The sequence below is a fragment of the Notamacropus eugenii genome, chromosome 5, assembly GCF_028372415.1.
Source record: "Notamacropus eugenii isolate mMacEug1 chromosome 5, mMacEug1.pri_v2, whole genome shotgun sequence".
NCBI classification, from domain to species: Eukaryota; Metazoa; Chordata; class Mammalia; order Diprotodontia; family Macropodidae; genus Notamacropus; species Notamacropus eugenii.
In genome coordinates this window covers 281,479,211-281,497,108 of record NC_092876.1, presented here as the reverse complement: position 1 = coordinate 281,497,108, position 17,898 = coordinate 281,479,211, and the positions used below count along the sequence as shown (strand labels likewise).

At 39.2% G+C, this 17,898-nt stretch overlaps 1 protein-coding gene across 23 annotated transcripts in view; it reads left to right on the top strand.

Annotated features, from left to right (window-relative positions):
- The window catches only part of LYPD6B (LY6/PLAUR domain containing 6B), a 220,507-nt gene extending 203,191 nt beyond the window's left edge, over positions 1-17,316 (top strand). For 17 of the 23 annotated variants that reach the window (XM_072613139.1, XM_072613128.1, XM_072613141.1 and 14 more), the window contains 4 exons: positions 6,787-6,920; positions 9,974-10,072; positions 13,448-13,612; positions 16,514-17,316. In XM_072613139.1, coding sequence (XP_072469240.1) covers positions 6,825-6,920; positions 9,974-10,072; positions 13,448-13,612; positions 16,514-16,702 — 549 coding nt within the window. In that variant the 5' untranslated portion in view covers positions 6,787-6,824 and the 3' untranslated portion in view covers positions 16,703-17,316. Of the gene's footprint in view, positions 1-6,786; positions 6,940-9,973; positions 10,073-13,447; positions 13,613-16,513 lie in introns of all 23 variants that reach the window. The other 6 variants (XM_072613149.1, XM_072613150.1, XM_072613147.1 and 3 more) reach the window with 1 other exon arrangement.
- The last annotated feature ends 582 nt before the right edge of the window (positions 17,317-17,898 follow it).

Genomic DNA, 17,898 nt, shown 5'->3' with positions numbered 1-17,898 from the left:
GAAAGACAGTACAGTTTACAAAGTGATGTGGCTCTTGTAATGTACAGCAAGTGAGAGATGGCTTGGCTTAGATATGGTTGATACAGTGCAGAAAATCTTTGGAAAGTGTTAGTGTTAAAAATTTGGATGAAAGAAGATTGGACTAGGACTGAAAAAAGACCTGGATTGCAGCACTAGTTCTGTCCCATACTAAATGAGTAACATTGCTGGGTGGCTGAGTTACCGGTTATGATCAGGTTAGCTAGACACTGTATGACAAACATTTCAATATAGTTTTAAGAAAGAGGAAACAAAACAGATGGCTGTCAATTGGAGAATCACTAAACAAATTGCAGTACATGAAGATAATGTAATATCACTACATAAGAAATTATGAATATGAAAATAGAGAAGCATGAGTAAACTTATAAGAACTGATATAGAGTGAAATAAGAAAAACTATCAAAAATAAGATATATGTATTTTATATGTATACATATGTATATACATACATATGCACAGAGAGAGGAGAGGGACTATATCATGAAAATCAGAACAACAGATGAAAAAACAAGGAAAAATACTCTTTAATCACTATGACCAAGCTTGGTCCAGAAGAAGAGTTTTGTTTTGTTTTGTTTTTTTAATTGTACCTTCCACCTTCTTTGCAGAGGGTTGTGGAACATTGTGACTACAATTAGATGTGACTGGTGTGTTCATCGGTTTTACTGACCTGCTTTTTTCTCTTTTCCCTTTTATTATTTGTTAGAAGAGATGGATTCCCGGGCATCAGTAAAAATAAAATAAAAGTTTAAAAAAATGGGTGACATTGGATAAGTCCTCTTATCTCTCTTCACTCCTGTTTCCTGATGTGTAAAAATAGAAAAAATGCTCCCCACCTTGCCTATCCTGTAGGATTGTTGTGAGGATCAAATGGGAAAATCCAAAAACACCAGGAAAACTAGAAAGCTTTTTTTCTGAGATTTGTACAGCAAACCTTAGAATGTGAGGTTTGAAGAAAGTGTGATCAGTAGAGAGTTCATACTACTTTATACATGGGCTAACACTGCCCAGTGTGATTAAGAGAACTTTTGTTGTCAAGTGATATTTCATTGGAAGCTTCTGAGGGATGCTTCGCTGGAATATACTGTAAGTTGCCTTCTTTAGTACAAAACTTGGTTTAATATAATTTGCTCTCAAAGGAAGTGTCAGGGGGACTAAATTATGACAGTCTCACTACTCTGTCTTGACCTGTGGAAGAGACTGCTTAGGACAGTCCTATAATTACACTAAGACTAGTTGGTGTAGTGGATAGAGCTGTGTTTGGAATGAGGAAGACCCAAATTTAAATCCCATCCTCAGACTGTGTGATACTTAGCAAGTAATTTAATTTTTCTCTACCTCAGTTTCCTCATCTGTAAAATGGCACTAATAGTAGAACCTACAACCCAGGGTTGTTATGGAAATCAAATGAGATAACATTTGTAAAGTGCTTAGCACAGTACCTGGCACAATGTAGAAGATATAGAAATTTTAGCTTATATATACATATGTATTAGCCATATAAAGGGCTTCACAAACTTTTAAGTGTTATGTAAATGCTAGCTAGTAGTGTGTTGTTTTCCTAATCAGGTCTAAATGCAAAATAATTTTCAAGAGCCACAGCAATTCATCCAACTTTAGGATCATTAATATGACTCTTTAATTTCGCTAAGCATTCTTATTGTGGCAAGTAAAACAATGGACCCCCTTAATCTGGTCTGTGCACTGAGGAGCCAGCTCATAATTCACAGGGACCAGGAAAAGGAGGCATGACATGATGTTAAATGAGTTACTCAGTTAACATTCTCCAAAGCTGAAAATGCTATCTGGATAAACCAAAACTAGATATCTTTGTGTAAAAATAAACTTTCCCCCCCCCCCAAAGCAACCAGTTAATTTTTAGTTCAAAAGAATAGAAAGATCTATTTGCCTCTTCCTTTGTTTGCATTTGGTATAGATGCAGGTTTTGATGGCATCATAGATGAAGACGTGGAAAGGACTTCAGAGGTCATCTGGTCCATCCCTCTCATTTTACAGGTTTTAGAGATGACATATCATTTTTGGAACTTATTTTTTAAAAGATGTCTTGGTAATTGTGGTGACTCAATACTTTCATTAGCTAATCATTCAAGGTACATCTTAGGACAAGCATCACTGATGGTTATAAACCCATGATTCAAATAAACTTGAAAATTTCATTCTCCAGGGAATCTTGAAGGCTATCTAATCCAACCCCCTCATTTTATAGATGAGGAAAATGAGACGCAGACATGATAGATAATTTGACCAAATCATGTAGGCCACAATTAAGAGGCAGAGATAGGATTTGAACCTGGGATCTCAGATTCTATTATCTGTTGTACTTTCCACCAGACCACACTGCTCCCTTGGTTTGGTGCTTTGCTGATATAACAGAGAACTAGATTTGGAATCTAGTTCTAGAGGGCATCTAGAGGGCATGGGTGTCAACCTTAGCTTTAGCATTTACTGCCTGTGTGGCAACATGCAAATTTCTGAATCTCTATGAGCTTTAGATTTCCTTATTAGGATTGAACTAGATTAGAGGTTCTTAACCTGTGTTCCACAGAACCACAAGAGGTCTGTGAATTGATTTTAGCAGCTCTAGGAATTGGGAGGGGAAAAACATATTTTTCCTTATTTCAATATAATTAGTTTCCTTTGTAATCCTATGTATTTGGGGCGGGGGGGTTTAAAAACATTATTCTCACAACTCCAACTGCTTATTGGACACCTCAGATTGGATGTATCATAGACCAGTGGTGTTATGATGAATGAAAAACCTGAGAGACAGAGTTTCTGGATAATTAATTATCAATTTACTAAGCTAGCTAATATTCAATAAATTGATGGTCAGTGGTTTGTCTTGGAAAACCAAAGATCCCCCAGTGGAGACACCAAATACTTTAAATATTTTTGTAAAAGAGAGTGTCCCTTACAAGTGAAAATCAACCCTGATTGCTGGACATTTAATAAGGAGATGGGCCAGGAGTCTTTAGCTTCTCCTGCTGAGAATGCCTCCAGCAATCTAGAAAGGGAATTCATTTCTATCTAAGATGGCTCTGGATGGTTTTCTCCTTTATGAACTGGGTCACCCTAAATTCTAATGGAGGGGTGCAAAGACAAGGACTGTTCCCCTTGGGGCAAGAACACCCCCAGACTGCATTCTGTTTACACTCTAAACAGAAGTAATGTCTCCTGATTGGATAGGGTCAGATCCCAAGATCCCCACATCCAAGGAGCATGTTTCCCAAGGATTAGGATAATCTCATCAACCCGTCATGTATTTTGGAGACTGACTTTTTACAGGGACTATGTCTTAAAATTAGGAAATAAAAGGAGAGAACCCTGGATCCTAATTTAATAATTGGTTATTTATATAATAGCAAAATAATATTTTCTCAGTGTCAAACTCAAATAGAAACAGAGACCCACTAATCCTTACATAAGGGTCTCTGTGGGCCGTATAATTGACTTAGTTTTAAAATGTAATATTATCTATGTTTTATTGTCTTTTTGTTTATTGTGTTAAATATGTCTCATTTTAATCTAATTCAAGCCATAGTTGGGACTGTTGCGGGCTGCATATAGCCCTTTGGCTATATATTTGACACCTCTGCTGTAGACATTTTAAACTTAATCTGTCCAAAACTGAATTTATTATTTCCCCCCTTAAATCCTTCCCTCTTAACTTGCTTGTTGCTGTTGAGGACACCATGATCCTTCCAGTCACCCAAGCTTGCAACCTAGGGGCCACCTTTGACTCCTCATTCTTTCTCACCCCCCTAACCCATTCATTAATACTCCAGGACCTCCCTATCGTACCCAGGATCAAATATAAAATACTCTGGCTCTTAAAAGCCTTTTATGGAGGGAGGAGGCAAGGCAGTTAGGGTTAAGTGATTTGCCTAAGGTCACACATCTAGTAAGTGTCTGAGATCAGATTTGAACCAAGGTCCTCCTGACTCCAGGGCCAGTGCTCTATTCACTCTACCACCTAGCTGCCCCTTAAAAACCTTTGATAACCTGGTTCCTTCCCAGTTACACTTTACTCTCCTTCACATACTCTAGTCCAGCAACACTGGCCTCCTTGCTGTGCCTTGCACAGAGTATTCCATCTATAGACTCAATCTTCCATGTCTAAAATGCCTTTCCTTCTCATGCCCACCTCTTGGCTTCTCTGGATTCCTTCATGTCACAGCTAAAATCCTAGAAGTGTTTCCTCTTCCCTTTTAATGCTAGTGCATTTCCTATGAGATTATCTTGTTTGCATATAATTGTTTCCATATTGTCTCCTCCATTGGAATGTGAGCTTCTTGAGAGTAGATTGTCTTTCTTTGTATCCTCAGAATTTTACACCATGCCTGGCACATTGTCAGTACTTAACAAATGCTTGTCAACTTAACTTCTGAGAATGCATCCACAGGCTTGACTAGATTGCCAAAGGAGTCGATAACACACACACAAAAAGTGTAGAACTCCAGGACTAGATTATTTCTGTGGAAGGTCTTCTCCTCCCCTCAATACTGTGGTCCTAGAAAATAGCATTTTCCACTGTAATAAAGCTTGTCCAAAATCCCATAGTAATCTAGTAATGAGATTGGAAAGGCTACCTGTCCTAAGGCAGTGTAGTACAGTGGGTGGAACACTGGTTCTGGCGTCAGAGGACCAGGAGATCTGGGTTTAGATCTCACCTGTTGCTCCCTACCTCTTTGTCCTTAGGCAAATGACTTCTACTTTATGGGCTCATAATAAAGTTCATTGATTGAGGGGGTAAAATGAGAGGTTTTGACTAGCTAGCATTCAGATGGTATAGTGGATAGAATCCTGAGCTTGGAGACAGAAAGAATTGATTTCAAATCAAGCCTTATATACTCACTAGCTCTGTGACCCTGGGTAAGTCACTTAACCTCTGCCTTAGTTTCCTCAACTGTAAAATGCAGATAACAGCACCTACCTCAAAGGCTTCTGGTAAGGATTACATAAATGAGATCACATTTGTAAGTGCTTAGCGCAGTACCTGGCCCCTCCCTTCTCCAGATGGCCTTCAATCTCTAGATTGAAAGAGCTCACAGTCTCTAGATTTACGATCCTATGAAATTCAAATCATCACATTTGCTTATTGATTTAACTTTTCAAATTTGGTGAAGTTTTTAGAGTGTACATCAAACATTTACTAACCTAGCAACCTTAAAAGTGATGTATTGACACTTTCTTTTTAATTGTGTTCCCATTTACTTGAAGCTGCAGAGAGGCAGATTTAAACCTGATGCAAAAGAAAATTTATAGTTGTCCAAAAATAGAATGGCCTGAGATATGGATACTATTTGATGTGTCAGGGCTGGGTTTTGAACCCAGGACTTTTGACTTCAACTCCTAAGAAGTCACTTTTGGCCTCTCAGCATTCAATGGTAGTCTGAGCCTTAGGAACTGTCTCTTATCCAGATCTAACATCATATACATTCTCTTCACCCAGAGCTTCCTCACTCCCACTTCCTTAGAATCTACAAGGTATTATCCAAGAGAATGGTTGATTCTTGTGTGCAGTGAGGCTTGGACTTCTTTACAATCATCTTAGAGGTGTAGAGAGGGAGGAGCTATGGTCTCTCTTTTCCTTTCAGTAGGGATGAGGCAAAGGGTGGGGAGAGGGTTGGTTTGGGAATTCCTTGATACCTCCCTGAGGATGTTAAGCTTCTAACTCCTGGTCTTTGGGGCAAGGTTAGCCCTTAGAAAAAAACTGAAATAGTTGTTTGCATATTGTCTCCCCCAGTAGACTGTGAGCTCTTTGAGAATAGATTGTCTTTCTTTGTTTTCTCAGAATTTAGCACAATGCCTGGCACATAGTAAAACCTGAAAAACTTGACATTTTTCTTTGCTGTCCTACCACTTCCATTTTAACCCCTTCTCCTAATTGTTGACTTTAATCTTCACACTTCCATCTAAGTCTCACTCAGACTACTCCCTTTGGCTTTACCCCTCCCACCACACCTCCTTCTTTATTGGCAATTTATATCAATCAACCAACCAGTATTTATTAAGCATCTACTATATGTCAGACGCTAGATGTTGAGTCATTTCAGTCATGGTTGACTCTTCATGACCCCATTTGGTTTTCTTGGCGAAGATACTGGAGTGGTTTGCCTTTTCCTTCTCTGGCTCATTTTACAAATGAGGAACATGGGTAAACAGGGTTAAGTAACTTGCCCAGGGTCACACAGCAAGGAAGTGTTTGAGGCTGAATACAAAGGCAAAAACAAAACGTTCCTTGCCTTCAGGGAGCTCATGGTCTGGAAGACAGATGAGGACGACGCGTACAGGTATAGGTAGACATAAAAAAGACTCCAGAACATTTTGAGGGGAAGGCACTAGCAGCTAAGGAGACCAGGAAAGACTTAGGATTATGCTCAACCTAATGGGCCAATGAGTTTTTCAGTAATTAAACATGATGTCCTTGGTCAGTGCAGGTATGTGGTATTTTCATGCATGTACCTACTAGCTTTGCTTTGTGAACAAAAGAGCCCATTGTGCACCCTGCAGAAACCAGTTTAACCTAGTGTCTGAGCCTGACCAGCAGAAGGCAGTAACTGCTTAACTTTCTTCAGATCAGGATGGATTGCTGTATGTTCCCAGGTTCTAGCAAGAAAAAGATTTGCTACCTTTGAATAAATGGGCAGTAAAACAGACAGTGTAGCTCTCCCATTTCTCTTTTGGTTCTCCATGAGACATGACTCTCTTTTTCCTTTCTAGGTTTATGAGGTTGGGATTTTTCAGTGCATCAAGGCAGCATGTTACCCATCGGTCCTGGGTTAGCTGTAGCTTGTCTCCAGATCTTCATCTTCTCTGAAAATTGGGCTTTGGCCAAGAACATCAACTTCTACAGCGTGAGGCCCTCTCTTGATCGTAAGTAACTGATTGCTACCCAGATACATCTGCCATGTCAGCTATCCCCTTGGACGTCTGTTTCAGCAGTTCACAACTCTGCCTTCTGGAGATGTTTGGGTGCTGAACAGACTAAGGCAGGCGTTCATTATCATCCATGGTTTAGCAACCACCAGGACAAAGACATTGTCTTAATTGCTTTGGTTGTCTTGGCATCATCCTCCTTGTTCATTTTCAAGTATATTTAAGTACTGCCCCTTTAAGTCATCTTTTGATTCTCCTATTTCCCCATGGTTTAGGTGAGAAATATTGCAGGGCTCTTATTGACCTCTGCATTGCAGGAGTGTCTTACAAAGAGGTTCATAAAGTGTAGGAGAGAGGAAAAAAAATCCTAGCTTGCAAAAGTTTCTGCATAATTGATACCATACTAATTTCCCCAAATGGCCAGATTAGCATTTTTGAAAATGAATAATTACTTGGGAATTTTGGAGGGTTATATTTTCCACATCTGCATTAATATTGTAGCAAATCATCACCAGCAATAGATACAGAGAGCACCATTAATATTCAGCTTCCAAATAAGTAAATGGCAACTCGTTACGGAGCTCGTTCTGGGGGAAATACTGATTTTATTTGTGTGTGTGTGTGTTTGTGTGTGTGCATGTGTGCATGTACATGCCTGTGTGTAGTTTTCCTCCGCTGCTCATAAGCACTTTGTCTCAATGTGGCTCAGCAGATAGAATGCATTCTTTTGGCCTCTTTAATAGCTAAAGTATGATCACGGCCATGAACTAGGGTTCTATTGGAGAAGACAGAACTTCAGTGGTTCTGAGGAACAATTTAGTCTTCAAATCCATTTCTGGGATGTATTTATTGAAAAAGAGAATTCTAAACAACCACTTCATCCCATGGGACCCATGAGAGCTGCCCAATCTCCTGCCCCAGTGCTTTGTGGCCCTTTGCTTTGTCCTAACTTAGATTTCCTTTCCGTAAGGACATATGAGACAGCAAGTGCACATCTCTATGCATAAACTCAGGAAGGTTATTAATGACCAATTTAAAATGTGATAACTCCAGTGTCCTGGGAGCTTAATTACATAAGGCAATGTCAAAGTATAGCTTTTGCCCTAAAGGCTTATTCTAGGATGCGAAAGCCATGAAACACTAAAAGTATAGGTTCTCACAATACTTAGATCTTTAGCAAATTAAACTGAATGCACTTTTAATTCTAAGCAAAGCTATGGTGTTTTATCTTTTTGCCTTCTGGACTTTGACCTTCAGCACTTGGTCATGGATTTTTACCTAGTCAGCTCTCATCTTTTATAGGAGGAGCTGTATAATAAAAAGAACACTGCCTCTGGAATCAGAGGACCAGGGTTCAAACCCCATCTCTAGTATTTACTGTTTGTGTGACCTTAGACAAGTTGTTACTTCCCTGGACTTCAGTTTCCTCCTCTGTGAAATGAGGGGATTGGGTTAGAGGACCTCTGAGGTTCTTTCTAGCTCTATAGCTATGATCCAGGGATCTGGGAGTTTTTCTTTGTTTGTTTTTCTTTTTGTTTTTTATTTTTTCAGTGGTTGTCTCATGCTCCTAGCCTGTTCTTTATGCTGCCTTGTAGTCAGGAAGACCTGATTTCAAATCTGCCTGTAGACCAGGGTTGGGGAACCTGTGACCTCAAGGCCACATGTGTCCTTCTAGGTCCTTGGGTATGGCCTTTTGACTGAGTCCAACTTTTACAGAACAAATCTTTTTATTAAGGGGATTTGTTCTGTGAAGTTTGGATTCAGTCAAAGGGCTACACTTGAGGACATAGAGAGCCACATGTGGCCTCCAGGCTGCAGGTTCCCACCATTGCTGTAGATCCTTACTAGCTGTGTGATCCTAGACAAATTGTTTAAATTCTATTTCCCTCAATTTTCTCATCTGTAAAATGATGATGATGGTCCTAACACTTGCCTTCTGTGGTTGTTGTGAAGATCAGGGAATTTAATATTGATAAAGTGCTTTGTGAATCTTAAAGTACTACATGAATGCTGTCTTCTTATTGTTGCAGTTATTTAAGACAGAGTGGATTCATATTTAAATCTCTCATTTCTTCAGTTTGCAAAAGGAGGGACTGAGTGTTTAATCCAGTATGTTACACACTGGCAATAGTTTCCTCAAGCATGGAAGCCAGCAGAATAGAATTTTTGGCCTCTGACCTTTGGGGTTTTGATCAGCCAGTCTGATTCAGGTTCCTGATTATGGGTAGAATTTTTTTTTATTGTGGTTTTTTAAAATCTCTGATCAAGAAATTTTTTAAAAATTCTCAGATTCAACCTGGTATAGAAATATTCAAGATCACTGTACCATACCATATTCTCCCATTAATATGTGAAACACTGCCATAGGAGGAGGAGATCAACAACTTGCCTGAGACTTATCAATGTTGTCTAACACATAGAGAAATTAAGTAAATGGCCCGTGGCCACCTGGCCTGGCACATAGTCCGTAGTAATCACTTAATGAATACTTATTGACTTGTTGACATATGTCAAAGACAGGCCTTGAACCCAAGCGCTCCTGACCATAAGATTTGTGCTCTGTTTACTCTTCCATGCTATCTGTTATATAATGCTGCCTATAAAATTCCTAGCCAAAGTATAATTCCATCACCATAAACGTGAACAAATAAAATCACTTTATTTTAAATGCATACATAAGAGCAGCTAGGATGGGATCTTGTTGGTTTATGGCTCACAAAATATATAAATTTGGTCAAATTATATACTGTCAAGCTTGACAGCTACAAAGTGTTATGATTATAAAACAATAAGCCTGATTTCTGTAAGTGACTTGAGGCACTGGTTACTTTACTTCATAGTCACAAGCAGTAAAAATAGTCCTGACAGTTCATAGCAAGGGAGTTTAGTCTTGTTTCTTAACATCCATTTATGAAGGGATTCAACTATGGATATATTTGACTCTCAGAACTAAAGCAGCCTCCAGTATTGTCTGATGTTTGAGATATTTTCTTTTTGTCAGCCTGATCTAACTTTTCAAATTTCTTTAAAGCCACACCATTTCCAAACAGCTTCAAATGTTTTACCTGTGAAAATGCCGGAGATAATTATAACTGTAACAGATGGGCCGAAGATAAATGGTGTCCACAAAGTAAGTGTGCTGGGTTTGGAAGATGCTCTTTGAGGATCTCATTTCACTTAGATTTTCTCTTGACTCACTCATGGCATAGACTTTGAGTTTAATGGGATTAGTGTACCAACAGGCTGATGTCCTGTAGGCATGCGATGCAAGAGCAGCGCATCCTGTGATCTTGCAAGTTGGGTTAGACCCAGTTTCCAGATAGAGTCATTTGATGATAAAGACATTTGCTAAAGGGTATTTATTAGAGGAAACTTATACAAAACTGATAACCTTATATGGTTTAGTGACTTCAAAAAAGTCTGGTGCTGATTCTATTATGTCAGACGTACCTACTACTGAAGTAAATTATAGAAGCTTCTCTACTTTTTGGGAGGAGGAGCAGCTAGGTGGCTCATGTGATAGAATGTCAAGCCTTGAGTCAGGAAGACCTGAGTTCAAATCCAGCCTCAGACACTTATTAGCTGTGTGACCCTGGGCAAGTCACTTAACTCTGTTTGCCTCAGTTTCCTCATCTGTAAAATGAGCTGGAGAAACAAATGGTGAACCACTTCACCAAGAAAACCCCAAATGGGGTCACAAAGAGTCAGACATGACTAAAAATGACTGAACAGCAATAACAAAAGTATGAGATTAGCCTGGAAAGAGAGGCTGGAGGGTTTTCTATACCAAACAGAGGAGTTTCTATTTTATCCAAGAGGCAATAAGGAGCCTTCTTGAGCAGGGGAGGAACATGGTCCTAGTATCATAGGAATTAGAAATGTGAGGACAGTAGGAATGTATAGAATGCAGCATTCATTCATTGTTCTTAGGCTTCCAAAACTAGAGAGAGGGACAAAATGTATTCAAGGAATTAGGAAAAGAATTTTTTTTTCCCTTTATTGGTTTCAGCCAATTGAAGCATACTATGTTCTGGTTTCACCGATGGCATTTCTACATATAAAAGGAAGGTTGCTTAGCTGTAGCATGGGCCAGCTGTAGGAAGGAAAGTTTACTCAGCAAGCAGCCATCGTTGGTTCTGCTGGTCACAATTTCCCTGCCTCTATGTTGTCTATAATGGCTGGTTGTCAGAAGCCTCGGGGATGAACCAAGTGACTCCTTGTACATTGACTTTCTGGTAACCAGCCCATCAGGAAAGTGTTTCAACAGCCTGAGCTTTCCCTGCATGGAATAAGGTTTTAAGAAAAACTAGTCCAGCCTATGTGGCAGAGCCCTGGGAAATACTACTTCTAACACAAAATGTAACTCAAGTACCAGTGAAATTGGAAAAAAAAAAAAGTTGTTAATGTCTAACAATATTTTATCTTGGATCAGTTTAAAAGTTCTATATATATTTATTATGACATTTTAAGCTAGTGTCCCCATTTTTCATTGTTGTTGATCATTCTTTGTTCTCAAAAAGGACCATTGACATCAGGAGGGTGATGTTTTGACTTGCCAGTGAATTGCATTCAGGTGAGGCAGAGATGTGCAAAGTCATCAGCCTTACTCTCTGCTCCAGAGTCATCTGAGTCCAATTGGCAGGACGTAGGTCAAGATGACTGGCAATGGCCCAGTATACCATGGCAGACCTTGGCCTTTTTAAGCTAAGGTCTTTCCCTGGTTCTCAGTTTGCCTGAGGCAATAAAAGATGCCTTAGTTTGACTTCACAAAAGAATCAGTCAGGGAGGGGAAGACTCTAAACATAGCCTCTAATCTATTTAAAGTTTCATTTATATTCCAGCCATCTTTGAAACTAAGATTTCCACTTAGTTTGCTTCCTATCCTTTCTGATTCATGCCATGGATGGATGTCATCTTTTGAGCAATACATTTTAGATTTCCCCTCTTAACCTTGAACATGCTTTAGGGAAGTAGGAAAGTGGGGACATCAGTGTCTATCCTCATTCCTTTCCCTCATTGACTTTTTTTTTCATTTTTTGGAGTTGATCCAGGAATTGCTTCTTGCTTGGTCTGTGAATTTTTTATCCATTTTGTCATACATTAAGTGAAGCCATTTTTAACTGAGATGTTCTTTGCTATTTCTAAATTTTAAAATGGCATCCCACATTCAACATGTTCTCCCCTTGTGTGATCAAAAGAGAAACTGTGGCTTTTGTCTTGGTTGTTGATGTAGTATTATGAAACTTATATGTTTATGGGAGTGAAGTGGATGGAAAAATTGAGTAACTACATACTCACCCAGACTCCAGTGATGCTAATAATCTGGATTTATTACTAATGATATAATTTCTTACCTTTCTTTTACATTTAGTACATTTAGCTATTGTTCTTTATCATTACGGTATCTTATACAGTAATTAGTTCCTTTTTAGCAGTTACACTTCTCTGATTTGTGTACTTTGTTAATAACGGGATTGGACGTAACAGGATATGACTTGAATGATATTTGTTCTTTCATTTAAGTGAACTCTAACCAGGAACTTTTTAGCTGGCTTCAGCATATACATCATTTTGTTTAAGCATGCATTGTTACCAGTTTTTAGTCATTTTTTCTTGTTTATGAGGAAATACTTAGTTGTTTCATTTGATTGATCTTCCTTTAGAAATACTGATAAAAAAATCTAAGATACATTTGAACTTTATTTAGATTTCTTCAAAACAAGGGGTAGTCTAGATTTCTTGCAATGATATTCATTTACTGATTCTATCTCTGTACTCTTGGTATCTCTAGCCAGGGGAACTATCTTGGAGTGCCCTAGAGAGTGTTTTAAGAGAGAACCTCTGAAAGTGTGAAGACTCGCATTTAAAAGGAGGATTCTGGGTAGAAAAAATCCAAAGCAAAGTAAATAAATAGAAGAGAAGCAGAGAGAGAGGAAGAAAAAGGAAAATACATTGAAGAGAAATAATAAAGGCAAAATAGAGGGGGTCATACATTACAGGAAAATTAGAATAAACACTTGATGAATGGACCAGTCAAATAATGATATTATACTGGTGCCCAATTTGAAGTGATTGCATTTCTGCCCTGTTAACAAGAAGTCTGGCTGTTGTTTTGTTTTAGCCAAAATGTTAGTCAGTCTAAACCCAGTTAATTCAAAATCAAATCTTCTATCTGATGTTTTTCCACTTAAGATCTCTCCCTCTCTTCTTCCTTCCCTCCATCTTTTCTCTCTGTCTTTCTTCTTTCCCTTGCTCTCCTCTCCCTCTCTCTCTCTTTTTCTTTCTCTCCCTCCCTCCCTTTCTCCCTCTCTCTTGCTCCCTCCTTCTCTCTCCCTCTCTCTCTCCTCTCTCTCCCTCCTTCCCTCTGTCCCTCCCTCCCTCTCTCTCTCCCTCCTCTCTCTCTCTCTCTCTCTCTCTCTCTCTCTCTCTCTCTCTCTCTCTCTCTCTCTGTGTGTGTCTCCCTGCCCCCTATCCTCTCTCTATGTCTGTCTCTCTTTCTTCTCAGTCCCTTATGAGCTCATCTTGGTCTTTCTGCTTAGATACACAGTACTGTTTAACAGTTCATCACTTCACCAGTCATGGAAGAAGTATATCTATCACCAAAAAATGTGCTTCAAAGAACGAATGTCATTTTGTTGGCTGTCACCACCACCGAGATGGAGGGCAAACAGTAAGTATTGTGTATGTGTGTCTTTGTTTGTGTCTGTGTGTCTCTATCTATATCTGTGTCTGTGTGTAAGATAGAGAAACAAAAGTTGCTATACTGCTAAATTTAGCTCTTGCCATTCAGGTCTTTCTTTTCAGAGAGGGTCCTTGACCTAGGAAATAGAGTTGCTGGATTTGATGTCGGGAAGACCTGAGTTCAAATGCTGCCTCAAATACTTACTAGTTCTGTGACCAAGGACTAGTAACTAGTTGCTGGTTAATTAATCTCCCTCAGGTTCAATTTTCTCATCTATAAAATGAGTAATTATAACATTTACTACACAAGATTGTTTTGAGAATCAAGTGGGAGGTCTGTAAAGTGCTTTCTGAACTTACAGCACTATGTAAATGGTAGCCTTCATTATTATTTATAGTAGACATTTCTGTCCAGTAGGTAGAAACGTGGGCCCAGGTGGTATATTTGAATGCACTTGTAATTTGGAAGTAAATGTCTTTGAGATACTTGGATGTAAGTGACACTAGTGACAAGGTAAAGCTTCTCTTTCACATGTCATGTTGATGAAGATAAATTCAATTTCCACAATTTGATTTTGCACCTGTGACCCAAAAGCTCCAGGAGAATTGTTGGAGGCTAACAGTGATGCTGTTAGAGAGAATTATATTACAAACTCCAGCTCTGGGACTCTGTTCTTGGCCAATAATTGTTGGATGAGTTGGTTTGGAAGACAGAGGAGTAGAGAGGGCAGAGATGTCTATTATGATGGGGAAATGTTGAAAAGATATTTGGCATTTTCTTGATTCTTCATACTTTAAATATAAAGAATGTGGAAAAGAGCACTAGTCTTGTAGATAGGAGACTTGATTTTAGGAACACTGGTTGTATAGACAGAAGACAGGAAGTTGTGTTAGGGAACCCGCATTTGAAGGGACCTCAGAGGCCATCTGATTCCAATACTAGCAATCTTTCTACTGCCCTGGTATAGTCAAGGGATCCATACTTGGAACCATCCTACCAGACCAAGACCTACTAGACCAAGAATCTATGACAAGTAGTCTTCTAGCTTTCACTTGAAGATGTCTAGTAAGAAGAGAACCCAGGGCAGAATGTTTTGCTTTGAGATAGCTCTAATTGTTAGGAATTTTTTTTTCTTACATTGAGACAAACTCCTTCTCTTTCCAATGTCCATCTATTGCCTCTGGGCAATGGAACAAACCAGTTGAGTCCCACTCCCATAAGATGGTCCTTGAAAATGGTTATCATGACTCCCCCAAGTTTTCTCTTCTGCAGAATTAGCATCCTAAGTTCCTTTACCTCATTGTCATAGAGCATGTTCTCAGGGCCTTTCTCTATTGTGGTCTTGATCTGGTTGATCTCCAACTGTCCTATGTTCTAAAATGTCACCAATGGGAATGGAACACAACATGTGACCTGCCTAAGGAAGAGGACAGTAGGACTATTACCTCTCTTACTCTGGTCATTATGACTCCTTAATGTAGCCCAAGATCACATTGACTTTTTGGCTACAGTATCACATTATTAACTTAACACTGACCTTGCAGTATGCTAAAGCCCCCAGATCTTTATGAGAATAATGTTCTGGGACCACAAAGACCAGTTCCTGTCCTTCATCCGTACAATGGCCCTGATGTTACTTGCATATAGTTACCATGAGTCCCCTAAGTCTTCTGTATTCCAGACAGCATCCTAGGTTCCTTCAACTGACCCTCTCTGTGAATTATCTCAGGATGCTGAAAAGAGGCTTCTCAGGCAAGTAGGGATACTGGATACTCTTTGAGGTCCTTTCCAACTCATATCTAATCAGTCCTTCTCAGTTTTATCTTTTTAAAGTTTACCTTTTATACCAATGTCCTATTAACTGTCAGCTTAGTAGAGTCAACCCACTATTCTAATTTGTTGAAATCTTTTGAAATCCTGGCTCTCTCATTCATTGTGTTAGCTATGCCTACAAGCTTTGTGTCATCTGCAGATCTGAACAAAAGATTCCACCTCATGCTTTATCCAAGTTATTGATTTAAAAGAAATAGTTATATAGTACAGGGCCAAGCATGGATTCCTTCACTGCACCAGGACAGTGGAAAGAGTACTAGTATTGGAACTGGAAGACTTGGGTTCCAGTCCTGGACTTTGCTATAACTTATGTTACCTTAGGCAAGTCATTTAGCTTTTCTGGGTCTTAGTTTCCTCCTCTGTCATGAGTTGAAATCCAGCCTCAGAAATTTACTAGCTGTGTGACCCTGGTTAAGTCAGTTAACCTGTTTGCCTTAGCTCCTCATCTATAAAATGAGGTGGTGAAGAAAATGGCAAATCATTCTACTGTCTTTGCCAAGAAAACCCTAAATTGAGTCACAAAGAGTGGGATACAACTGAAACAACTCAACAAAAAATGAAGGAGTTGGATTAGATTTTAGACTCTCATCTATAACCATAATAATTCATCTAAACAATAGTACTAACCTACAAGAGTCAGGGAGTGATAATGATTCTTATCTTTGTTAATAAGTGTAAGTTTAGCAAATCAAGCCCCTTCTTTCCATTGGTTTCAAGGCTTTCTCTTGCCAAACATATAAGATTGTGAACTCACTTGAATTATAAAGGTGATTGCTTCCTTTGTGGTCCCTTCCCATCCTCTTTCCCTTGCTCAGGCTCCTATCAGGTGCTGGTAAATCAGGGATATCATACAGAATGTTGACAGCAAGAATACAATAGAACTTGATTGATTAATAGGCTGGCTAATCAGTTTTGTGGGGTTTTGGGGGGAGGAACCACCTAATAAATGCCTTCTCTAATTTATTTTTCTCTTTTTCCTTTCTCATTCCTCTGTATTTTGTTATTTTTTGTTTGTATTTGTTGACCTTTTCCTCCACTATGAATCTTCATTCCCAGGAATGCAGATCATGCTGTGAAGGGATGATCTGCAATGTGGAAGTCCCCACGAATCACACAAATGCAGTGTTTGCCATAATACAGGCCAGGCGGTCATCTGGCACCATCCCTTGGACATTCAGTTTACCAGTGCTTGCTTGGGTTTTCATGGTTCAATGGCTATTATGTCATTGTTCTCAAGAAAATTAAAGATAGTCCCTCCAAGCAAGCTCAAGCTTGAAACTATGAGCAATGAACTTTTGGGTTGGAGATGAACTTTGCACATCATGAAGAATTCCATAAGCATATGTTAGACCACAACACAGAGGTGTGTGGTGTATGGAGCCAAGTGTTTGCTGAACTAAATGCCCCATGAAAGGGCCTGCAGTATTGAGAAGCTACGATGGAGGCAAGGATGGAGAACCCAGAGGCAAGACCTGGAGAGGATTAATCTACCATTTCCTTACCACTGCTAGTTGCACTATTCAATACTGGAGGGTTCTAATGGATTCCTCTAGTATTTTAAAATAATAATAGGAGCAGAGGCAGAAGAAAAAACCCTCTGGGTCAGGACCTTAGCAAGAAGACCATCTGGTCTTCCTTCACCACAAGGAGGTTGCTGAGTCAGACCCTCTCAATCATTACAACTTGTTAGAAATTCAGTTCTTAAAAGTCTACCATTTCCCTCAGGTGAGAAAGTGATATTCTTATCAAAGGGGAACAGTGAGGAAAAAGGAAAGCAACTTTAGTGAAACATTCTGGTTTAACCATTCTGAAGTCTGGTCACTAAATGTGGGAAAAATAAAAGCTTTTAAATTATGTAATTTCAGTGTATGTGTATCTTTTGTCATTTACGTGATGTTATATTCCAAAGTCTAAAAGTTATATAGCAGTGGTTTCTACAGCAAAGAGCAGTTTCTTGCCATTGGTAGATTTTTACATCAAGTATCCAATTCTTTGACATAGTGACTTTTTTTTAAGTCCTCCCCCTTGCCTAAGACTGGGAGGTTTTAGGGTGTGGGTACTTAACAAATTCTAAAGTAGACATAAACCTATTTTTGAGTCCTAAGCCCAGATGAACTATTTGCCTTGGGAAGACCCTTGACAAAGACAACACCTTTAGGAAAAGAACCTTAAGAAATCCCCAAAATACCACCAACAAAGCAGTATGAGAAGTTCCTTCTCCCTCATAAGGAGTACGCCAAAGAATCAAAAGAGATTCCTCCAAATGGACCCTATTAGAATGTTTTCGCACTTCTTTGTCAACTCCCACCATAGTGCCTTTTCAGAACTCCAGGTGAGCATCTTCTCTCCATATTCAGGAGATTATTTGGTTCACTACCATTTAGGATGTGTGGGGGCATGACCTCTAAGCAGTCTCTGCTCATGCCTGCAATGCCAATTGA